This window comes from Bufo bufo, chromosome 2, assembly GCF_905171765.1.
Source record: "Bufo bufo chromosome 2, aBufBuf1.1, whole genome shotgun sequence".
NCBI lineage: Eukaryota > Metazoa > Chordata > Amphibia > Anura > Bufonidae > Bufo > Bufo bufo.
The window spans coordinates 116,081,278-116,107,349 of record NC_053390.1 but is presented as its reverse complement, the minus strand read 5'-3'; the positions used below and the strand labels follow the sequence as shown (position 1 = coordinate 116,107,349).

General features: G+C 43.2%; 1 protein-coding gene across 5 annotated transcripts in view; it reads left to right on the top strand.

Annotated features, from left to right (window-relative positions):
- ARHGEF28 (Rho guanine nucleotide exchange factor 28) overlaps positions 1 to 26,072 on the top strand; it is a 245,723-nt gene that overhangs the window by 179,024 nt on the left and 40,627 nt on the right. For all 5 annotated transcript variants that reach the window (XM_040421454.1, XM_040421453.1, XM_040421455.1 and 2 more), the window contains 4 exons: positions 1,640 to 1,691; positions 4,010 to 4,127; positions 4,233 to 4,354; positions 6,595 to 6,735. In XM_040421454.1, coding sequence (XP_040277388.1) covers positions 1,640 to 1,691; positions 4,010 to 4,127; positions 4,233 to 4,354; positions 6,595 to 6,735 — 433 coding nt within the window. The remainder of the gene's footprint in view (positions 1 to 1,639; positions 1,692 to 4,009; positions 4,128 to 4,232; positions 4,355 to 6,594; positions 6,736 to 26,072) is intronic.

Here is a 26,072-nt window from a genome sequence, read left to right as displayed (position 1 = left end):
TTTTTTTTTATTGCATTATACTCATTTTGAGCTAAAAATCTTTTTTTCAATTGGTCTTTCTTAAAAATGTTGAGCCCCTTTCAATATGCAGTCTTGAGATTAGTTTTTTAGCAGGCTCTGAATTTTTACTTTGTTCTGTCAAGCAGCTCAGATGATGGCTCCTTGTCCCTGACCTCAAACACTCATTATAGCTCAATTATTATCTTACTGATAAGAAAGTGGCATAACTAAGTGTTTATGACCTTTTTAGAGTTGTATTACACTAGCACATGAGCGTTACGATTGTCGGGAAGGAAGCATTCCTTTCTGACAATCGCCTGCTCGTCAGTGAAGGAGACCGTTGCAGTTACATGCAGCAATCTCCTCCATTATATGGGGAGGAGTGATTACTAATGTAATCACTAGTCCCCATACAGCTAAATATTTTTTTAATAAAGACCAATTAAAGAAATTATTTTTAGCCCAAAATGAGTAAAATGCAATCATAAAAAGAAATTGTCCCCGAATTTGTACATAGCCTTTAAGTACTTCTTTGCTTTTGGATTCCAGGTTGTAATTTTGTGTGTGTTTTTCATATGGGGTCTGACAGATTTTATCGATCCCAGATAGAGATTTATCAAAATAAAATCTTCAGTAGGTTGAGCCGGAATAAGATATGACATACTATATCCTAATATAACATTGTACTGCAAACAAGAGCTTTTACAATTTCAGGACTACTATTGTAGGGAAAAAATAATATAATTATGATTGTACTTATATTGTATTCTTTGAAATAAAAACATTATCATTGAAATGGTGTCATTCCTCTAAGATGTTCTAAGTTGTCACCTGAATATTGTGAATGGAGTTATTGTGCTCACTAAGGCTCCTTTCACATCACCGTTTCTCCTTTCCGTTCTAAGGCTCCGTTGAGAAACAGGAGAACGGAAAGGACGGATTCTGCAGATAATTGAGACCTAACTGAGCGTAACGGAACCTAAAGACCCCATAGACTATAATGGGGTCCGTTCGGTGTCCGCTCAGAACATGATTTTTGAGCAGAGACGAAAGTCTCAGTTATCTGCAGAATCCGTCCTTTCCGTTCTCCTGCTCCTCAATGGAGCCTTAGAACGGAAAGGAGAAATGGTGATGTGAAAGGAACCCAAGAGTATTCATAGAACGCAGGCCGTGAATTCACTAGGACCTCATGACATCACTGAGGTGCTTTCTGTCACAACCAGTATTTATGGGAATGTTTCATGCCATATATTGCTAGATCGCAGATTAGTGGTGTCAGTATAGTGTCTGCGGCCATTGTGTGCTGTTGACTGGTGGACCCCTCACTTTGGCAGACCTGGGAAGGGAAGTATACTTACCTTCCCGTTGCTGGCTCCCAGCTCCTTCTGTTCCTTGCCTCGGCTTCACCACTCGGCTCCCAGGATGTAAACTTCCATTTTGATGGTGCTGCTGCTCTCCTTGCATCATGACTCATGTCAAATTGTCCCTAACCCCCACCCCCCAATGGTGCACAATCCCTTTAAGTTGATTCCTGCTCATTCCTAGTTGTGGAGTGGTGGTAAGCCCTTTCAGTCTGTGTTGGACAAATGTTTTTCTATACCACTATATGTTAATGAAAATGCTCGGCTTTGTCTTATAGAAGTTTCAGGACCGTTATAACCCAAAGTATAAACAGCCTGCTGTCATTTCAAGTAAGTGGGGATTTTTCAAATCATTTTATATGTCTACTGTCATTTAAAGGGCTTGTCCAAGATGAGAAAAAAGGGGTCTGCTTAATCTCCAGTGCCACAGTTGTCCAGGGGCCAGGTTCTGTATTGCAGCTGTGTCTAAAGCCTGTATTAGACTGGTAGATTTCTTGCCAGATGACCGCTAATGAGTGTTCATAGTAACGCTAGTTGGCAATCAACTGGCAGTGTAATACTGCCGCCAACTGCTCGTTCATCGGGCAACCTTGAATTTTCAGCCTGCAAATAACTACACAGCATAGGGACCAGTGATGGCACAGCAATCGCTCTTCTCCATGTTGCTGAGGAGATCATTGCATGTAACAGCTGGTGAGACGACGATTGCCAGGATGGAACGCTTGTCTCCCGACAATTACCTGCAGAATTGGGCTGTGTAATACAGTCAGGGGGCTAAAAGGCCTACTTTCTATAGCTACTGGGGGTTTAATTCTCCAGTATTTTAGGAATACTCTCCACTCTAACGTCCACTACCTGACATTGATTCACTGACAGTACCTATCGTCATATACTCATTCCTGCCAATTGATTATAGTTAAACAGACACACAGTCCATGTATAGTGAAATCCTAAGATGACTGATAAAAATATGAAGATATATTAAAGGGGTTCTGCCGTTGTTTTAAACTGAGGATCTATCCTCTGATCGGCGGAGGTCTAACACCCGGGACCCCCGCCGATCAGCTGTTTGAGAAGGCAGCAGCGCTGGCAGTAGCGCCGCAGCCTTCTCGCTGTTTACCGCAGGCCCAATGACGTCACGACTAGTATCAATGGCCTGGGCGAGGCTAAGCTCTGTTCACTTGAAGATTATAAACCTGTGGTCTTCTACTGTGCAGCTCAAAGGCATTGGACATGCCCAGTTATCAAAAACACTATAGTTATCTGATAAGAGGAGTCTCGGAGCATAAAGTGGAAATCTAGCCTAGATGTAACCTCTGACATGTCAGTTTTGCTGACAGTGAAGACCTGAAGAATACCCAAACTCCCATGGAGCTGGCTAGGGACTTCTGTCACTGGAAATCTTCTCAGTGGCGCTTTGGAAAATGAAAACTGTAGCTTGATTAGTTACTGTGGGCATCTCCTCCACTACTTTGAAATATATTTTCTAATTCGAATGTTACGAGCTGACAAGATCCAAGATGGAGATGAAGGCTTTGATTAAATTGTCTTCTACCAAAAAAAAAGCATTTTGGAGCACCAGGGCTCCATGCGGAAGTCACAAAGACAGAGCCTGCTGGTCCAGTTGAAACCAGATGGCTGTTTCAGCTCTTCCTTTTGTATCAGCAAGCTCTGTCTTTGTGGCTTGAGAAAGGAGCGCCGATGCTGTGAAATGTTTTCAGAAGACAATGTAATGAAAGCCTTCCATGCCATCTTGGATCTTGTCAACTGGTAGCTTGGGTCCATTCACCTGAAACAGTCCCCTGCATCCATGCAGTATGCACCAAACAGCGGAGGGTCTTGTGGACACTGGCATAACCTACCAACATCTAGGATCACTACAAGCACGTAATTACAGGGGTTTTATATTGATGACCTATCCTCATTAATATTAAACCGACATCCCCGCTGACCAGCTGTTTGAAGAGGAGGCCGCGCTCCATGCACATCTCCCTTGCAGCGGCGGAGTAGTGTGAGTACAAGTATTACTCCATTCAAGTGAATAGAGCGAGTACATGAAATTACACTCGCTTCCGCGACAACGGGCAGTGTAATGAAGAGCAAGTAGCGCTGTGGTGGAGCACCGCCTATCTTAAGGATATCAGTATATACCGCCTGCACAACCCCTTTAATGTTGGGCCTTAATTTTGCACGACCACACAAGGTGAGAATCTACATACTGCTGTGTGCACTGCGCCTACTCTCCCTATCGGCGCCTTTTCTTTCTCTTTTGCCACTATTGCATGATAGGAATGTGATCAGATATAAGTGACAAGGTCCACAATAACAATGATATTTCACAGATGCTGGCTGACCTTCCCCACATGATGTTTGTTGCCATTCACATGTCTCTCTGAATAATGAAAATAACATTTTCTGTTCTTGAGTACATTTTTTATTTTGTAGGCTTGAAATCAGTTGTCCAAGACTAGAAAAAGAATCCCCCGACACTGCCTATTCTTATCCATGGCCGTGGATAAGAGGGGCAATGCAAGCAGATACTTTGCATTATGCCCGTCAGTCCTATTCTCTGATCTTGGCCTGTTCACATTGCCGCAGAAGTTACTGATGTGAAATGACATGTGATCTTCTTACTTTGTATATTACAGATTCATCATTCAAGGACACACCACAACCTGTTCTCTCGACATCCCCTCCCTCCACATCACTGTCTCTAGGGAAATCCAGTGCACCCTGCCGAGTTGTGCCTGTATCGGGTATAGACAGGTATGGGAGTGCATTTAGGACAGTAAAACATTTATAAATGGAATTATCTGTTTATTACCAGCTTGTTCCTTATGTCTGTTCACCATGGTTTCTCTTGCCATGTAGGAGGTTGGACCAGTCATTGGAATCTGATGGGGATACAAGTGGCTCTCGGTCCAGATCACAGTCAGAAGAGCTACTGCAATCAGTCGGAACCCCTCCATCAATGGATACTTTCCCCATTGAAGGTTAATTTACAGATTTTTGGTTGGACATTGATAAGAAACTGAACCTTTCCCAATTTTAGAGTATTCAGGAATATTCTTATTCGGATGATTATTTTTTTTTATCTTTGATATTCATAGTTTATATAACATACAGTTCAAAGAGGAGTCCATCCCACACACAAAACCACTGAAAAAAGAGGGAATCTCCCTAGAAAAAAGGAAACCCCATTTGGTTGATGTCTATGCGGCCGTCTTCCCTTGCGGTCTACAATGCTACTAGCAGCACTCCCTACACAGTATTTCTAGGTTACAGTGGTAGTCCCAGAATGAATCAATACTGTAACTGTGGATGGAATTCATCAGGCTTTGCACTCCAGAAATCTGGCCTCAAAAAGTCTCTTAAAATAGGGATTTGCGACTTTTTGGGCTTATTTGCCACTTACTACAGTTTTGAAAAGTGGATGGGAAAGTTGGTGTGATTAGCCTGTTTATCAAAAGTGACTTTTTAAAAAGTCGCAAAAATTGTCGCACTCTTACTCCAATAAAGGGACAGTGTAGAAAGTGGAGTAACATCTCAAGACAGAAGCATCAGCAGATTTGTACCGATGAAGCTGGCTGACCTGTTACATGTGCTTTTGGCAGCTGAAGTCATCTGTGTTGGTCCCATGTTCATATGTGTCCACATTGCTGAGAAAAATGATGTTTTAATATATGCAATTGAGACTCTAGGAGCAACAGGAGTGTTGCAGTTACACCTAGAGGCTCAGCTCCCTCTGCACTTTGATTCGAACAGAGGAGGCCCGTGGCTAATGTCCGTGACTTGCAATAATGTTGATTGTGGACATTACAACCTTTTAGATGCTGTGATCACGGCATCTAAACAGTGAAAAACCCGGAAGCGCCTGTGCGGCAATCAGGGATGCCATGAATAGGCTGGGTCTCTCTGAAGCTGGTGGCAGGCCAACATAACAAATCGGCAATCTAAGGTTTTCTATATTCCCTATGGGAGTATAGAAATATTCAATAAAAAACAAAGTATTGTCGATTGTAGCCTCCTAAGGAGGCAAAAAAAAAATAATTTTAACATTAAAAAATAAAATATAAAAAAATATAAAAATTTACCGCTAAATCACCCCCCTTTCCTTAGAATAAAAAAATTAATACATAAATAATAAAAAGTATAAATATCATGGACATCACCGCGTCCGAAAATGCTCATACTATTAAAATATAAAAATAGTTTTTCAATACAGCGAATGGCGTAACGGCCTATTCACCATTTTATCATCGCTTCTCTTACCCAAAAAAATGGAATAAAATGTGATCACAAAGACACACACATTCCAAAACGGTCAAAAAAAAAAACCCTACAGATCATCCCGCAAAAAAAATTAACCCCCAACAGCTCAGTAGACATAATTATACAAAAGTTATAAGGGTCAGAATATGGTGATGTAAAAAAATTTACGGTAATAAATTTTTTCATTAGACATCTAAAACCAATGCATATGTGGTATTGTTGTAATCGTACTGACCCAGAGAATGAAGGGCACAGGTTCGTTTTGGCGCAAAGGGAAAACCTGTAAAACTGTGGAGGAACTTGTCCTGCAAAAACAAGCCCTCATATGGATATGTGAACAGAAAAATAAAAAAGTTATGGCTCCAGTAAGACAGGGAAGAAAAAGCAAGAAAAACCTCTGGTATCTTAAGGGTTAAAGAAAAAAAGAAGAAGACAGCCAATACAAAGAAAGGAAAATCCTTACATATCAAAGAGAGAGCTGCTGAAGGAATGCATGTATGACAGATATCACTACAATACATGCGGTACATGTAGCACAGGTCTATAGAAGTACAATACATGCAGTACATTATATGTAGCCCAGATAGAGACCAGTACAGTACACGTAGCACAGTATATAGGTACAGGTAGAGCGTAGTGCTTTACAGGTAGATGGCAGATGGTACACTTAATGGATCTGGGCCTTTTAGTCAATTTCACGTGATACAGATCTGCAGTGTAAGGTGAATTTGGTTTCTAGTTCCAAAGGCCCCAGAAAGTCCATTGTAAGCTGAACGTACAGTAACCTGAAGGAGCACAGTATAGTATTACAGGAATAATTATGGTTATAGCTGCTCATAGAGCAGGTGCGCCATTATATAGAGCTGTGAAGTGCCGTACTATTCCACACATTAAGGCCTTTTATTTCCAATGCAGAGATAATGGAGTAGAATTACAGCTCTAGCTTTACTATTGTACCTAGATGTCGTGGACTCGGCCCTGTGGAGCGATTTCAGTAGCGACGCTCTGGAATTTGAAGCAGAGTCTTGGAGCTCGGTCGTGGAATCGTCTTTCTGTCATAAGCAAGAAAAAAATGTCATCAAAAGACAGGACGTTATTTTCGGTAAGTTATTTTGCAAGAAACTCTTGATGGGGAAGGAAATGATGGGGAACCTGCCGGAATAATGATTGGAGTTCATATTGTTATGTGGGATATTTGTGTAATTCGGGAAGATTCTTCTCCAGCGCTCGCTAACCATTTACTTGACTTATACAAGGAAAGACTGATTAACAGAATGTACAAAAGTCAGAGACTTCATTCTCCTCTTCAGCTGACTTGCTTCTTCAAGAGACTTCTCTAAGAAGAACTGAAAAGTATCTGGAGCACGCTGCAAGTGTTAAATAATTCAGTATTACTATGTGTTTGACCCTTTCAAGCTTGCCTTGTATTAGAACAGTAGAGGAAATCCATTTTTCCACACTGTCTAGGGTTTGTTCCTGTTTATGTTCTTCAAAGAGTCATTTTCAGCCTCCTTCCAGCAATGTTTAGAGTTCTTTGTCAAATGGTTTCTTTCCATTGGCTGAGTATAAACAGAGGATTACAGAGTTTCTGCGCTTTTACCTTCGAATAATCGCCTGGAGACCAAAACGGGAAATCCTGTGTCCTGATATAAGAGATTTTAGGCAGGTCAAACACAATTCCATGCCCCCTGGCATGTCTGCTATTTCCCTGGCAGATCTGAAGGCCTGGAGCGTCACTATAATTCATAGGGCCCCATAGCAAAATAAGAAAATTAAAACATCGGCATAGCATTCTAGATCGGAAAACTCGTATTTATTTATTATACCACTTATATAGCGCTGACATATTCCGCAGCGCTTTACAGACATTGGCATCAAGCCGTCCCCAATGGGGCTCATAATCAGTATGTCTTTGGAGTGTGGGAGGAAACCAGAGTACCCGGAGGAAACACTCTGAAATACGGGGAGAGCATACAAACTCCATGCAGATGTCCTTGGTTGGATTCGAACCTAGGACCCCAACACCGCATTATTGTTCCCCACAAAAAGGCAGGGGTGCACCACCGATGAGGCCAGGTGAGGCGTTCGCCTCAGGTAGGAGCAAGAGGGGAACAGCGGAAAGCCATGGGCAATGAGCGCTTTCATTGTGTCAAAGGGGTTAGGTTAAGAAATTGGCATGGCGGGGGTATGCCATTTCAGTTTTTGCCTCAGGCAGCAGAATGGCTAGGTGCACCCCTGCAAAAAGGTACAATGTTTTGGCTGCTATGGCTATAGCTATGCCCGTGCCATTTACAGTTGTTGGATAACTTGGATACTATGCTCAGATGTTGGGGTATTAATTTGTCTAAAAATGCAGAAGTAGAGTGTAAGCTGTGCCGAGAATCTCTTGTTTCTTAGGCCTCTTTCACATGAGCAAGATTCTCATCCGGATGCTATGCGTGTTGTGAACGGACAGCATCCAGGCTGAATCCTGACCCATTCATTTCATTGGGTCTGTGCACGTGTTTTTCACACATGATGTTTGTGTTCAGGATAAATTGCAGCATGTTCTATATTGTGCGTTTTTCACGCAGTCCTGGCTCCATAGAAATGAATGGGGCTTGTGTGAAAAGCAGAAAGAATCTGGATGCAATGTGTTTTTGCTCTAAAAAAACACATCAAAAACTGATTGCACCCTTGCGAAGAAAAACTGAAATACTGAACGCAACCGCAGACAAAAGTGATTCAACTTGCGTGCAAAACAATCAGTTTTTTTTTCCTGAGCAGATCCTGACACAATCCGTATCGCTCCTGTGAATTAAACCTAAAGGAAGGTGTCTAGAGCACTTTACTACATATGTACTACTACATACAGTCCTGATCAAAAGTTTAGGACCACTTGAAAAATGGCAAAAAAATCATATTTTACATTGTTTGATCCTAACAGGGTTCCAAGTAGAGCTTCAACATGCAACAAAAAGAAATGAGAGTGAGACAAAACATTTTTTGAGCATTCAATTAATTGAAAATAACGATTAAACTGAAACAGGCTGTTTTTCAGCTGATCCAAATTTTAGGACCACATGCCTTTAAAAGGCCAAATCTCTGCAAAGATGAGGATTCATTGTCATTTTCTGTCAGGTAGTCACACGTTGTGATGGCAAAGGCAAAAAAACTCTCCCTTTTTGAACGTGGTCGGGTTGTTGAACTGCATAAGCAGGGTCTCCCACAGCGCGCCGTCGCTGCTGAGGTGGGACGCAGTAAGACAGTCATTTGGAATTTCTTAAATGATCCTGAGGGTTATGGAACAAAAAAGTCAAGTGGAAAACCCCAAAAAATTTCATGAGCACTGAGTCGGAGGATCCAATTGGCTGTCCGTCAAGACACTGGACGATCCTCGACCCAAATTAAGGCCCTTACTGGTGCTGACTGCAGCCCCATAACCATCAGACGGCATCGGAGACTGAAGGGCTTCAAAAACAAAAAACGTCTTCAAAGACCTCATCTCCTTGAATGCCACAGAACTGCTCGTTTGGACTTCGCAAGAGAGCACCAAACATGGGACATTCAAAGGTGGAAGAAAGTTTTATTCTCTGATGAGAATTTTTTTTTACCTTGATGGTCCTTGTGGTGAAAGCCACTTCGCCATGGTGTTTTGGAGGGAGCTGTTTGCTCGCCTCCTGCCCCAGGATTATGGCCCATACTAACTTTGAAGGAGAAAAGGAGAAGACAGACCGGCCGCACAGCTTAAATCTGTGGAACTGTTTTGGGCAGGAAAGCCATGCTTGCGGCCGGCCAAATGTGACTTCCATGGAATTCGGGAACCCTTGCTTGGATCTGGGTGATTTTTGGATATGTTGTTCACCCAGATCAGAGCTATCCATGGATGTATACATTATGGGAATATGTGGGTGTTTTGGGGTGTTTTCTGTGTTTGGGGGAAAAATGACCTCCAAAACGAAGTGCCGTCTCGTTATTGGGGGAATTGGATTGTATGCAGATTGCCAGGAGTGTAAGCCGATTGTATGCTTTTCCTGTTCCGCGGTTTCCAGTGTTCGTGTAGTTTGAAGTTCGGCAGACTGGTGCTTGCAGTAGCTGCCTGTGCATTGGAAAGGGGAATATCGTCTGAACGGAGTTGTGTGCTGAACGGTCCGTTACAGGCTCATATCCTGAGAGTTATTCAGTGGGGATGGCCTGCATAAGACATTGGCTTCTTCTTTGTTATACCAGTCTAAGTAAAGGAGGTAGTGGTAGTAATCTGCAGCAAATTTAGAGGGTCATTTATTAAACCGAAAAACTCCTAAATTAGGCGCATTTTTTGGGGCATGTTGTGGTGCAAAGGTCCTTTGCACTGCAATCTGCGACTTCTCCCTGCTTACACCAGGTCTAAAAAAGTGGGTGTGGTGTCGGCGGGGAAGGGGACGGCCTGCCATCGTTTAGGCGTTGAAAATTGTCTAAATGTAAGGCATCAAGAAAGCTGTCTTACATTTAGAAGCGGCAGTGGATCCGCCAAAGTTATGAAGAAGCTGACGCCTCTATATAACTCCGGCTGATACACTGCCAGCGCAGGGGTTATGAAGACCGACGTCTAAAACACTGGTTCTTATTAAACGTGCCCCTTAGTGTTTTTATGCCTTTGACGCATTTGGGACTGAATAAATGTCAGAAAATCAAATGTAAGCCTGCTATGTACAGGTACAGATCTGTGCCAAGACTGGCACCATTTTCTAGCTTTGTGCCAAGTTTGTCTAGGGCTACACGCTGACACTGGTTGCACGACAGCTGTCGCGGCTAGGAGCGCAGAGTAGAGGTGATCCCTTAGAAATGAATGGTATCGCAGCATGAGTTGCAAAAAATCCAGCAGTGTTGATTTTTTGCAACTCATGCGAGTGTAGCCCTAGCCTAAAAGTTATCCCTTAGGCCTCATACACACGGCCGTTGTTTTGGTCTGCATCCGAGCCGCAGTATTTGCGGCTTGGATGCGGACCCATTCACTTGAATGGGGCCGCAAAAGATGCGGACAGCACTCCGTGTGCTGTCCGCGTCCGTTGCTCCGTTCCGTGATCCGCAAAAAAAATATAACCTGTCCTATTCTTGTCCGCACTTTGCGGACAAGAATAGGCAGTTATGGGAGCGGAGCCAACTGAGCATGGTGGAAGACGTGTGAGCTCTGAGCTCCTCACCATATCACCCGATCTACCAGCTTTTTTAACGCTCTGACAGATCTAATTATGGGCAAACTAAGCAAAGAGAGAAGTGGAGATGTCGGGCTTGTGGCTAGAGCAAAGAAAACTCATGGAGACATGAACAAATACCTTTACAAGAAATCAGCTTCTCCGGCAGTTTGAGGGAAGATGGCGGCGGCTGAGGACAACGCGGCTGCCCTGGACATCGAGTCGGATGATGCCAGCTCCTGCGCTCCTTCAGATCTACCTGATGACGCGGACCCAGCACCGATTACCAGAGCATTTCTGCAACATTCCCTGCAGCAGTCATTAGCACAAGCCTTGTCCCCGGTGCTGAAGGAGTTGGCAGCCATTAAAATTGAGGTAACGCACGTGGGGCAAAGAGTAGAGGCGCTAGAGGACTTTCAGACAGTTGTGATACAACACAGCAAGGGTCTTCAAACTCAAATGAGATCCCTCAGTTCCCAAGTAGACAGCGTTTACCTTCACCTGGAAGACCAGGAGAACAGGAAGAAGGAAAAATGTGAGGAGCAGAGCGGGCCGATAACATCACCATTGAAAGAGCGCTCAGGCCTAAGCCTGCTACAAGCGAACCGCCTAGAGATAGAATATGCGCCCTCTTGAATTACCTAGATACAGCTGCACTACTCAAAGCAGCAAGAGAGAGGGAAGAAGTCATCTTTGAAGGGAAAAAAATCCTGCTGTTTCAGGACTTGGCTGCGAGCACCCTGGCCAAGCGTAAGGCGTTGAAACCCCTTACGGCTGAATTGAGGGAGAGGAGGCTGCCCATGAGGTGGCTTTTCCCCATTGGTCTTAGCACCACAATCAAAGGCCGACAGATAATTATTCGCCATCCAGATGAACTTCCCAAGATTTGGGAGGCACTTGAGATCTCCCCTCTGGATATCCCATCATGGCTCCCTTCTGCCAACATGGAGAAGCTACCCAAGCTTACTGCTCCGACACCTTGGCAAGCTATGTCCAAGCATAAGCAACTGAAGAAGAAGCCACTGGCAGGGGACTGAGTTATTTATCCCTGAGGCTAATGTGTTCAGGTTCAGCTTTCCTCACTGCTGTCTCTAGTTCCAGGGAGATACGTTATCTCCTCCTTACTATAAGTGTGCCCTATACTGTTTGAAATTCAGGGTTGCCAGCGTTCATATATGTTCAACCCCAGCCATTTCCTAACATTTTGCTCATATGTTTAAAATGACATGCTTTGGAATTGAGAGGGCGGATTTGGTGCTTTAGCATCACCACAAGCCATCAGGAGAGGGTGGGTTAGCAGTATTCCTGTCTCTGCACTCCGCCTTTCAGTTCCTAAGCTTAGAATGTTTAAGTTGATTGGTCAGATTACATAATGTTATCTAAGAGGTCAGGTGAGTGGAATAACTAGATTTTTCTAGAAGTCTCTACCTATGTCCCCTCCCCCAATCTCTTATCTTCAGTCTGTCATTGCTCTACTGCGCTATGTTGCACCTATGGGGCTTTTGTGCCCTTTCACCTTGTTAATATTTGTTTCACTGTCTCTTTATTTAATTTTTCTGAGTCGAGTTACATGGTTCACAACCATCAGATTAGGAGTTGGTGCTGGTACTAAGATACAATGATATGGCGCACATCACGCTTTACTCGCTTAATGTGAATGGGATGAATATACCACAGAAACGTAGTCAGGTGTACCATACACTTAGGAAAGAAAATCCAGATATTGTGTTTTTACAAGAGACGCATTACAGACACGACCATGTTCCCAATATGACTAGTAAGCATTTTCCAGAATGGCACCATGCCACTCACTCCTCGGCATCAAGAGGTGTATCCATTGGTTTCAGCAAAAACCTCCCATTTCTGGTCGCAGCGAAATTGATAGATCCAAATGGCAGGTTTCTGTTTGTTAAGGGGAAAGTCCTAAACTCATTAGTCACCCTCGCTGCTATATATGCCCCGAATAAGGGACAGATTAAATGGCTCCTTCAGATGCTAGATTCCTTGAAAATCTTTGCTGAAGGAATCTTAATATTAGGAGGGGATTTTAATCTCACACTGGATCATGTGGTAGATTCCACGTCTGCCACGCCTCATTTATCAGAGAAACAAAAACGTAGATTTCAAGTAGCTCTGGCAGACGTGGGTCTATCTGATGTGTGGAGATTATTTCACCCGGAGGTTAAGGACTTCACCTTTTTCTCTAAGGTCCATGGCACCTACCAGCGCCTTGATTATGTGTTTCTATCTAACAGTGCTATACCCGCGGTTATGGATGCTTCCATAGGGTCTATCACTATTTCGGATCATGCCCCTGTGAGCATGAAGTTAAAAATTTGAGACATGCCCGGGAAGTCCTGGTCCTGGAGGTTGAACACCACTTTATTAGAGGAGAAGGCGCATAGGGAAAAGGTTAATAAGATACTCTTAGATTACTTTAGTCTGAACGAGACCCCCTCAGATTACGAGCCCGATCTTGTGGGAAGCCCACAAGGCAGTAGTAAGGGAGGAATTTATTAGCTTAGGATCCAAAGTCAAACGACAAAGGACCCAGATTATAGATTCCCTGCTCTTGCAAATTTCCACATTGGAAAAATTACACAAAACAGCCCAGACTGACGAGGTACTGAATCAACTAAAATCCCTTAGGTCACAACTGAAGGATAAACTGAATGTTAAATCGGCTAAGATACTTCAGGCATTGCGTTTTTAAATATTACTCGCACAGGGACAAAGGCTCCAAATTAATGTCGAACCTGTTGAAGGCCCAGAGGAATAAATCCTTTATCCCGGTAATTAAATCTAAGAAAGGACATAGATTAACTGCTACCCCAGCAATTGCGAAAGAATTCTGTAGGTTCTACACCTCTCTATATAACCTAGAGAAAGAAGGTGAGACTGAAACTCGCGATAATATTCCCCTGCAATCACGTATTAATGATTTTTTAAAATCCATTGCTATGCCTACCTTGTCTGCCAAAGATAAAACAGATCTACTAAAACCGTTTACAGAGGATGAAGTTGCTAAAGTACTCCTTAGCATTCCATCAGGGAAAAGCCCAGGACTGGATGGTCTCCCTCTAGTATATTATAAGAAATTTGCTGACATATTGATCCCATATTTTACTAAGCTATGCAATTACCTGCTTTGTGGTTTGGTTCTTCCTCCACAGGCCCAGGTGGCAAATATCACTATTATTCCCAAAGAGGGGAAAGATCCAGAAGCATGTGGAAGCTATCGCCCAATTTCGCTCCTTAACACGGATTTAAAATGGTGGGTTAATCTACTAAGTCATCGTATGGCCGGTTTGTTACCTGGGCTTGTGAGGGAGGAACAAGTAGGATTTGTGCCAGGCAGAGAAGGTAGGCATAATATCAGCCGGGTGGTAAACGCGGTCTGCTATGCCAGGAATAAAAACATGCCTCTAGTCCTATTGGGGACCGATGCCGAAAAGGCATTTGACAGGGTAGGATGGACTTACATGCGTAGCGCATTGCTAGCGTTTGGTTTCCCAGAGGAATTCATAACAGCTATCTTCTCCTTGTACTCAGCTCCCACAGCCCGCATTATGGTAAACGGCTCTCTATCTGACCCTTTTATTATTAGGAATGGTACTAGGCAGGGCTACCCCCTCTGCCCAACTCTTTTCATATTAGTCCTCGAAACCTTACTGTTGAAATTTAGACAAGACTCTGATATCAAAGGAATCCAACTAGGGGGTGACGCACATAAGATGGCGGCCTTTGCTGACGATTTGCTACTTATGGTCACCAACCCTAATGGAGCCATGACACGGATATTAGATACCTTCAGAACCTTTGGTGAGATCTCCAATTTTAAAATTAATCTTGAGAAATCCGAGGCCATTGGAGTTTCATTAACCCCCACCCAACTGAGACGGATTAAAGATATATCCCCGTTTAAATGGCCCACCAAAGCGATAAAATATCTGGGAGTTTTGATATCAGTCAACCCTGCCCACATGTTTCGTCTAAACTACTCTCCCCTAATAGCAAAAGTTCAAACATTTTTGAATAAATCCTTGACCCCCTAGGATTTCCTGGATAGGTAGGAAAAATGTGTTAACCTCATATATTCTTCCCCAACTATTATATGTACTGCGTTCCCTTCCAATCTCGATACCTAAAGCCTTTCTAGATAAAGTGAGGTCTATTATTGGAAAATACCTTTGGGCCAATAAGAAAGCTAGGCTACCTTATTCTTTACTTACACGAAAGAGGAAACAAGGAGGGATCTCACTACCAGACATTTATGCATATGTCCAGGCTATTCATTCATTAGTGATGCACCCCTGCATGTGCGCATGGAAAGAGCAGTGTTAGGAAAACAGGGTGAACACTTGCTTTGGCACAAAGTTCCCGCAGCAGGTTCCCTGGGGCTTATAAGTGTCATTACCAATAGCACTATTAAGGGATGTCAGAAGTCGCCTGCGCTAAACCTCAGTAAAGGCCGTTTATCCCCAGTGACTCCTCCTGGATGCTTTGCCTTATGTACTCCCTGACAGGGTGATTGAGACTAACCCGGTATGGGACTCAGTTTCTGAGCTCAGATTGGGAGATCTCTCGAGGTTGTCCGCCTCCTTTTGATTACTATAGATCCCTCCGAGGTGAATCACCGAGAGTTGGTACTGATATACAAAGATGGGATTTTGAGGTTACGTGCAGGAGGGATTAAGTCTTCCAAACACCTTCAGATGACAGACCCCTCATGGTTGGAGACCTTGGTCTTATTACCAAGATTACCACCTAAGAGCCTTTCACTGATATATAGGCAGATCATAGAGAAAAGAGATGATACACCCCCCTCTTACCTGAGAGAATGGGAAACGGAACTAGGTATAAGTTTGGAAGAATCTAGTAGATCCTTCATTCTGTCACATTCACATGGATTCTCCAGATGCGTCAGGGTGCAAGAGAATTCACTTAAAACGCTCACTAGATGGTATCACCTGAATTCCTATACAAAATTCACTTAAGCAAATCAAGTGACTGTTGGAGGTGTCTGGAGGGTATAGGCAGCCTATCTCACATCTGGTGGTCCTGCCCGAAAATCGGGCAGTTTTGGGGCACTGTAGAGGACATCATTAATAGGCTATGCCCAAGTCACTTAACACTCACTGCCCCATTAGTATTGTTATGGAAGCCCGAAGACAATTTCACTCCCCATAAAAATAACTTACAGACACATATGATTATGGCTGCCAAGCTACTCATCCCAGCGCTATGGAGATCTCCTGATCCGCCAAGCGTCCCCCTGTGGTATGAGAAAATGAACCACCTATGCAGGATGGAGGAGTTGGCGAGTTGGGAGACTCATAACCGGCAAGGTTTCTTGAACACTTGGCAACCATAGTTGTCACATATTGAAACACAGCAGAGGAAGGACACTTATCCAGATCAGAGCGCTCAGGGATCCCCCTGACTAGAAATTAGGGATTAAGGGTACGAGAGAACCTTGAGAAATGACAAGTCAGGAGCTAATCGGCTCTTCCCTACTTCCAAATTCTGTCGGTATCTGAACAGCTGAATGTGATGTGAGATTAGACATAGCATTATGCGGTATTTGGATTTAAGATTAGGTCAGGCTAGCTTATGGAGTGAACTTGCTCGACTTTTTGTTTTGTTTTTTCCTTTATGTTGGATGTTTGCTATTCACAGATTCTGGAACCATAAGTGTATAAGAGTTCGGCAGACCCTTATGCTTGATTTTGCTTTAGGTTATACTTGTGACTCTCGATGTATAGCTCTATTGACCAGTTGCACTGGTTCTGACTTTTCTAAAGATCTAGTGTATATGTAATTATATGCTTTTTGTTGTTGATAAACAAAATAAAAAGAGAATGATTAAAAAAAAGAATAGGCAGTTATATTAAAGGCCATCCGTGTTTTGCGGATCCACGATTAGCGGACCGCAAAACACACAACGGTCCTGTGCATGTAGCCTTACAGGATAGGGGATAACTGTGATCGTGGGGTACCGGCAGCTCCATTCAGGTGGGAGAGTTGGAACCCCATTCTTGGGGTCTGTGGAGGTGGTCATCCCCCATGCTGTAGATACAGACACTCAATTTCAGTAGTGTGTACATTATTTCTGCTGCAATTTTAGAGTCCCTGTTAGGGATGAGTGATTCGACTTCGAATGAAACATTTGAAGTCGATTCGCATAAAACTTCGTTTCAATACTGTACGGAGCGAGCGATCCGTACAGTATTAGAATGTATTGGCTCGGATGAGCCGAAGTTATTACTTCGTGAGTCTTGCGAGACTTCGCATAATAACTTCAGAAATTCATTTATACTGTAAAAAAACTTTTCCCAAACTCGGGTTCGGTTCCACGGTACCACTTGTATAAATCAATTTCTGAAGTTGTTATGCGAAGTCTCGCAAGACTTCACAAAGTAATGACTTCGGCTCCTTGGAGCCAATACATTCTAATAGTGTACGAAGGGCTTGCTCCGTACAGTATTGAAACAACGTTTTATGAGAATCGACTTCGGATGTTTTATCCGAAGTTGATTCGCTTGTCCCTGGTCCCTGTGATTAAATTGTTGCAGTGCTGTGGAGGAAGAGTTGAGTGTATTCATGATATGCAGGCTGCCCCCGCCCTCCAGTCGCTGATTGACAGATTTCTCTCTATGACTTTGCATTATGGTATGCAGTATAGTTTAATAAAGGGGCTTTACAAAAAGTTAAAAATAAAATACCTATTTAAGTCGCCAATCCATCGTTGTGTCCGCCCTCCACTTCCAGGCATCAGTCAGATTGGTCTAAGCACATGACGTCTGTGCAGTGACTGACTACAGAGGTCTTGTGCCCAGATGGCACATGACCACTGCCTGGATGTAACCAGTGACCTGCGGGGACTGGAGCAGAGGTGACACTGGACCAGCAACAGGTATTTATTTTATAATTTATCATTATAAACCTTTAGGTATAATCTTTTTAAACTCCATTTGTAAGCTATGCTTGTCCTTACAGCTAGCAGTAGGGTAGTAGCTTATGTCAGTGACTGTACCCAGGAGACACAGTGGATTACGGTGACGTATACTGCTCAGTGTGTTGTTGGCTTTTCCAGAATAAACAGCTTGTGCTTGACCTCTCAAGAGAAATCTCCCTGGAGGACTAGAATTATTCTACTGCTAGAACATATCTAAGAACAGCACCTCGCCAGTATATCAGTTTATTTTTCTTCTCGTGGTGACTAGAACTGGACATAAAGTGCTACTAACCAGGTCTACAGTTAGTTATGTAGGTAACAACCTGACCTGAAATTTGGGGGAGATTTATCAAAACCTGTGTAAAAGAAAACTGTCTTAATTGCCCCTAGCAACCAATCAGATTCAACCTTTCATTTTCCGAAGGTGCTCTGAAAAATGAAAGGTGGAATTTAATTGGTTGCTAAGCCATTTTTTCTTAAAGGCGTTATCCCATGACTAATGTAAAAAATGAAAATCAGACATATAGTACAAGACAATCTCTTTCTAACAAAGCTAGAACCAGCCCTGTACCTCAGATGGATCCAGAGATCTCCCCATTCATTGCTCTGCTGGATTTATATCAAGCTGACAGCTCAAGGGGAGTGTCTGTTCTGCTGTAGCTAAGGGGGCGTGTCCATGCTCTCCCTATCACAGCTCAGGAGGCGTGTCTCAGCTCTCCCTATCACAGCTCAGGAGGCAGTTGAAGGATGAAACTGAGCATTTGCGGCCATCTCCGTGAATAGGGCAAAGAAAGAAGAAAAAGAACAAACAGCAGGTGGCGCTATACAGATATATTTTATGAAATAACTCGGTAGCTATACAAAAATTTTAATTACATGTAATTGCAAAAGTATCCAGATCCAGGGGGTGGTTTGAAAACTGTAGAATATGTTGCCTCAGTCAACTCTTTTAACACCAATTTTGATAAATCTCTCCCTTACAGCTTTACTGCCTGGTATTGTATTCCCAAGGAAATTTAAAAAAATGAATTTTTTTGGGGGCGAGTTTTCGTTAGGAAAAGATTTTAACTCTGTTATCCCAGTGCAGACAAGAGACAGTTAACTAAGGCTACTTTCACATCTGGGTTTTTGCTGGATCCGTCATGGATCAGCAAAAACGCCTCCATCATGATAATACAACCGTCTGCATCGGTTCTGAACGGATCCAGTTGTATTCTCTCTAAAATGACTAAGACGGATCCAGCAGTAAAAACATTGTAAGTCAATGGGGGACAGATATGTTTTCTTTTGTGTCTGAGAAAGCGGATCCAGCACGATTGACTTATGTTCTGCTTCATGCTGGTTCCATCTTGCTCCGCGTTATTCTGTCCACGATGGGGACGCAACCAAACGGAATGGAATGCATTCTAGTGCACTCTGTTTTGTTCAGTTCAGTTTTGTCCCCATTGACAATGAATGGGGACAAAACTGAAGCAGTTCTCAATACCGGAAAGGAAAACGCTGATTTAAAAGTAGGCTAACAAGTTTAGCTCTGCTACATCTGTAAAGAAAGACTTTCAACGGTATCTGAATATACTTGTAATAAAAGCCATATTAGTCTGTGTATTGGTGGAGGGATAAAAATATAACTTCGGTATATTAGTGTAAACATATTAGCTATAATTGCATTGGAAGTAACCTAGAATTAACTCCTGTTTCCTGTTCCTTAGTTTTCCAATATTAATAGAATCAGAATTGTGAGAGCGATTAAAAGGAAGGAACTGAATTCACACAGTCATTTATATAAATGGCCAGCTTTAGGGTATTGTAGGAAGGCGCAAGCGTCCGTCATTGATGGAAGGGGAGTCTCTGTGTTTTGGGACCTGTGAATTTGTGCTGTGCTAAAGGGCTGACAGCCGCATGTCGGGAAACAGGCCCCTAAAGCCTGCTGTGGACTTCGGGTGGAAAACTGCTAACCAGGTGAAGATTTTGTTCTATGGACATTGCATGGTGTGAACAAACACCAAGACTGTGAACGGTCATTTTGTTTTTTCCTTATGTGTGAATAAACACCGAACTGTTTAAGTTAAAGACTTTGTGATTGTCTCTATACTGCGTCCGCTAACCTGCCTACCAGAGCAAAACCCCACAGTATGTACAAAAATACGGGAGGTAATTGGCAACAAAAAGTATTATTTGCAAATTCTCCACTGAATTGCAGTCAAATCCACAGCAAAACCATGTTTTACCTAGGCATAGTGTTGCAGACACACCTCAGATAGTGACACACATCCTTTTACTGTAATCCATTTTTATTTTCTGATTTTAGATTTTTTTTAATTTTATTCTATTTTCTGAAAATGATTATGGGACGGTCGTCTTGCCTGACCTGTTTTAACTGCATTTAGAGAGATGCTTAACAGCAGCCACCATGGGCCATAGACCCTATGGACAGGAGAAGACCTCATTGACTTCAATGGAAGAGGCATGCTCTGTGACCTATGCAGAGGTCAGGAGGGAGTAGATAAGCTGTGATATCACCTATTGTGAATGGTGGATCATGTGTGTGATTATAATGAAATGACTGCAGAAAAGTGATCTGTACTGACCAAGAAGTGGAGGGTATTATTAGGCCTGGTTGCCAGTGTGAAAATTGAAATAAATTAAAAAAAATACACATAGTGGCACGCAAAATTAAAAATAACTTCATGAAAAATTTCTCAAAAATAGGCTTAACATAAGAAACGTGATTTAACCACCTCCGGACCGCCTAACGCAGGATCGCGTTCCGGAGGTGGCAGCGCTGCGCACAGTCACGCATATACGCATCATCTCGTGATGGCCGAGATTTCCTGTGAACGCGCGCACACAGGCGCGCGCGCTCACAGGAACGGAAGGTAAGAGAGTTGATCTCCAGCCTGCCAGCGGCGATCGTTTGCTGGCAGGCTGGAGATGTGTTTTTTTTAACCCCTAACAGGTATATTAGATGCTGTTTTGATAACAGCGTCTAATATACCTGCTACCTGGTCCTCTGGTGGTCCCCTTTGTTTGGATCGACCACCAGAGGACACAGGTAGCTCAGTAAAGTAGCACCAAGCACCACTACACTACACTACACCCCCCCCCCCCGTCACTTATTAACCCCTTATTAGCCCCTGATCACCCCTGATAACCCCATATAGACTCCCTGATCACCCCCCTGTCATTGATCACCCCCCTGTAAAGCTCCATTCAGATGTCCGCATGATTTTTAAGGATCCACTGATAGATGGATCGGATCCGCAAAACGCATCCGGACGTCTGAATGAAGCCTTACAGGGGCGTGATCAATGACTGTGGTGATCACCCCATATAGACTCCCTGATCACCCCCCTGTAAAGCTCCATTCAGACGTCCGCATGATTTTTACGGATCCACTGATAGATGGATCGGATCCGCAAAACGCATCCGGACGTCTGAATGAAGCCTTACAGGGGCATGATCAATGACTGTGGTGATCACCCCATATAGACTCCCTGATCACCCCCCTGTAAAGCTCCATTCAGATGTCCGCATGATTTTTACGGATGCACTGATAGATGGATCCGATCCGCAAAACGCATCCGGACGTCTGAATGAAACCTTACAGGGGCGTGATCAATGACTGTGGTGATCACCCCATATAGACTCCCTGATCACCCCCCTGTAAAGCTCCATTCAGATGTCCGCATGATTTTTACGGATGCACTGATAGATGGATCCGATCCGCAAAACGCATCCGGACGTCTGAATGAAGCCTTACAGGGGCGTGATCAATGACTGTGGTGATCACCCCCCTGTCATTGATTACCCCCCTGTAAAGCTCCATTCAGATGTCCGCATGATTTTTACGGATGCACTGATAGATGGATCCGATCCGCAAAACTCATCCGGACGTCTGAATAAAGCCTTACAGGGGCATGATCAATGACTGTGGTGATCACCCCATATAGACTCCCTGATCACCCCCCTGTCATTGATTACCCCCCTGTCATTGATTACCCCCCTGTAAAGCTCCATTCAGACGTCCGCATGATTTTTACGGATCCACTGATAGATGGATCGGATCCGCAAAACGCATCCGGACGTCTGAATGAAGCCTTACAGGGGCGTGATCAATGACTGTGGTGATCACCCCATATAGACTCCCTGATCACCCCCCTGTCATTGATTACCCCCCTGTAAAGCTCCATTCAGACGTCCGCATGATTTTTACGGATCCACTGATAGATGGATCGGATCCGCAAAACGCATCCGGACGTCTGAATGAAGCCTTACAGGGGCGTGATCAATGACTGTGGTGATCACCCCATATAGACTCCCTGATCACCCCCCTGTCATTGATTACCCCCCTGTAAAGCTCCATTCAGATGTCCGCATGATTTTTACGGATGCACTGATAGATGGATCGGATCCGCAAAACGCATACGGACGTCTGAATGAAGCCTTACAGGGGCGTGATCAATGACTGTGGTGATCACCCCATATAGACTCCCTGATCACCCCCCTGTCATTGATTACCCCCCTGTCATTGATCACCCCCCTGTCATTGATCACCCCCCTGTCATTGATCACCCCCCTGTCATTGATCACCCCCCTGTCATTGATCACCCCTCTGTAAGGCTCCATTCAGACATTTTTTTGGCCCAAGTTAGCGGAATTATTTTTTTTTTTTCTTACAAAGTCTCATATTCCACTAACTTGTGTCAAAAAATAAAATCTCACATGAACTCACCATACCCCTCACGGAAACCAAATGCGTAAAATTTTATAGACATTTATATTCCAGACTTCTTCTAACGCTTTAGGGCCCCTAGAATGCCAGGGCAGTATAAATACCCCACATGTGACCCCATTTCGGAAAGAAGACACCCCCAGGTATTCCATGAGGGGCATATTGAGTCCATGAAAGATTGAAATTTTTGTCCCAAGTTAGCGGAACGGGAGACTTTGTGAGAAAAAAATTAAAAATATCAATTTCCGCTAACTTGTGCCAAAAAAAAAAAATTCTATGAACTCGCCATGCCCCTCATTGAATACCTTGGGGTGTCTTCTTTCCAAAATGGGGTCACATGTGGGGTATTTATACTGCCCTGGCATTCTAGGGGCCCCAAAGCGTGAGAAGAAGTCTGGTATCCAAATGTCTAAAAATGCCCTCCTAAAAGGAATTTGGGCCCCTTTGCGCATCTAGGCTGCATAAAAGTGTCACACATCTGGTATCGCCGTACTCAGGAGAAGGTGGGGAATGTGTTTTGGGGTGTCATTTTACATATACCCATGCTGGGTGAGAGAAATATCTTGGTCAAATGCCAACTTTGTATAAAAAAATGGGAAAAGTTGTCTTTTGCCAAGATATTTCTCTCACCCAGCAAGGGTATATGTAAAATGACACCCCAAAACACATTCCCCAACTTCTCCTGAATACGGCGATACCACATGTGTGACACTTTTTTGCAGCCTAGGTGGGCAAAGGGGCCCACATTCCAAAGAGCACCTTTAGGATTTCACAGGTCATTTACCTACTTACCACACATTAGGGCCCCTGGAAAATGCCAGGGCAGTATAACTACCCCACAAGTGACCCCATTTTGGAAAGAAGACACCCCAAGGTATTCCGTGAGGGGCATGGCGAGTTCCTAGAATTTTTTATTTTTTGTCACAAGTTAGTGGAAAATGCTGATTTTTTTTTTTTTTTTTTTTTCATACAAAGTCTCATATTCCACTAACTTGTGACAAAAAATAAAAACTTCCATGAACTCACTATGCCCATCAGCGAATACCTTGGGGTCTCTTCTTTCCAAAATGGGGTCACTTGTGGGGTAGTTATACTGCCCTGGCATTCTAGGGGCCCAAATGTGTGGTAAGGAGTTTGAAATCAAATTCTGTAAAAAATGACCTGTGAAATCCGAAAGGTGCTCTTTGGAATATGGGCCCCTTTGCCCACCTAGACTGCAAAAAAGTGTCACACATCTGGTATCTCCGTACTCAGGAGAAGGTGGGGAATGTGTTTTGGGGTGTCATTTTACATATACCCATGCTGGGTGAGAGAAATATCTTGGCAAAAGACAACTTTTCCCATTTTTTTATACAAAGTTGGCATTTGACCAAGATATTTATAACTACCCCACAAGTGACCCCATTTTGGAAAGAAGAGACCCCAAGGTATTCGCTGATGGGCATAGTGAGTTCATGGAAGTTTTTATTTTTTGTCACAAGTTAGTGGAATATGAGACTTTGTATGAAAAAAAAAAAAAAAAATCATCATTTTCCACTAACTTGTGACAAAAAATAAAAAATTCTAGGAACTTGCCATGCCCCCCACGGAATACCTTGGGGTGTCTTCTTTCCAAAATGGGGTCACTTGTGGGGTAGTTATACTGCCCTGGCATTCTAGGGGCCCAAATGTGTGGTAAGGAGTTTGAAATCAAATTCTGTAAAAAATGACCTGTGAAATCCGAAAGGTGCTCTTTGGAATATGGGCCCCTTTGCCCACCTAGGCTGCAAAAAAGTGTCACACATCTGGTATTGCCGTACTCAGGAGAAGGTGGGGAATGTGTTTTGGGGTGTCATTTTACATATACCCATGCTGGGTGAGAGAAATATCTTGGCAAAAGACAACTTTTCCCATTTTTTTATACAAAGTTGGCATTTGACCAAGATATTTCTTTCACCCAGCATGGGTATATGTAAAATGACACCCCAAAACACATTCCCCACCTTCTCCTGAGTACGGAGATACCAGATGTGTGACACTTTTTTGCAGCCTAGGTGGGCAAAGGGGCCCATATTCCAAAGAGCACCTTTCGGATTTCACAGGTCATTTTTTACAGAATTTGATTTCAAACTCCTTACCACACATTTGGGCCCCTAGAATGCCAGGGCAGTATAACTACCCCACAAGTGACCCCATTTTGGAAAGAAGAGACCCCAAGGTATTTCGTGATGGGCATAGTGAGTTCATAGAAGTTTTTATTTTTTGTCACAAGTTAGTGGAATATGAGACTTTGTAAGAAAAAAAAAAAAATCATCATTTTCCGCTAACTTGTGACAAAAAATAAAAAGTTCTATGAACTCACTAGGCCCATCAGCGAATACCTTAGGGTGTGTACTTTCCGAAATGGGGTCATTTGTGGGGTGTTTGTACTGTCTGGCCATTGTAGAACCTCAGGAAACATGACAGGTGCTCAGAAAGTCAGAGCTGCTTCAAAAAGCGGAAATTCACATTTTTGTACCATAGTTTGTAAACGCTATAACTTTTACCCAAACCATTTTTTTTTTACCCAAACATTTTTTTTTTATCAAAGACATGTAGAACTATAAATTTAGAGCAAAATTTCTATATGGATCTCGTTTTTTTTGCAAAATTTTACAACTGAAAGTGAAAAATGTCATTTTTTTGCAAAAAAATCGTTAAATTTCGATTAATAACAAAAAAAGTAAAAATGTCAGCAGCAATGAAATACCACCAAATGACAGCTCTATTAGTGAGAAGAAAAGGAGGTAAAATTCATTTGGGTGGTAAGTTGCATGACCGAGCAATAAACGGTGAAAGTAGTGTAGGTCAGAAGTGTAAAAAGTGGCCTGGTCTTTCAGGGTGTTTAAGCACTGGGGGCTGAGGTGGTTAAGCAATTTTTTTTTTTTTTTAAATGATGTAGGAAAACAGAGGACTTTGGTCTCAAGTCTGAAACACTATGAACTTTAAGGTTAAATGCACACGTTCAGGATTTATGTGTGGAGAATTCACACTGAAATCCGCAGGTGTTCACATGGAAATCCGCATCAATTGGTCCGGATTTACATGTGGATTTGGTGCGGATTTCGCTCTTCCATTGAAATAAATGGAAAAAAATCTGGTCAGGAAAAATAAAATATATTGACATGCTGCGGATTTTAAAATCTGCACGGAAAAAAAATCTGCATTGTGTACACGAGAATTTCAAATTCTCATAGAATACGATGTGCATGACCTACGGTGCAGATTTTCAGCACAAAATCCTGATCGTATGCATTTAGTCTAAAAAGGTTGTCAGATATTAGCCACAATTGGGACGCAGGCAGAGGATGGTGTGAAATAAGCATTGCTTACCTGTTGAATCGCACAGCAGTCCATTCGTGCCATTCCGGTCCTCCCCGCTGGTCGTTGTGTAGGGGGCGGCAGCACTGAAGTCACATCAACAAACACTGCTGCAGCCAATCACTGGTCTCAGCAGTGTACCTTTGGGGCAAGTGATTGGCTGCAGTGGTCACCTGATGTCAGCGCATAAGCGTGTAAACAAACACCAGTGGGGAGGTTCAAAACAGTGGCGCAGGAGATTCAGAGGGTAAGTAAGG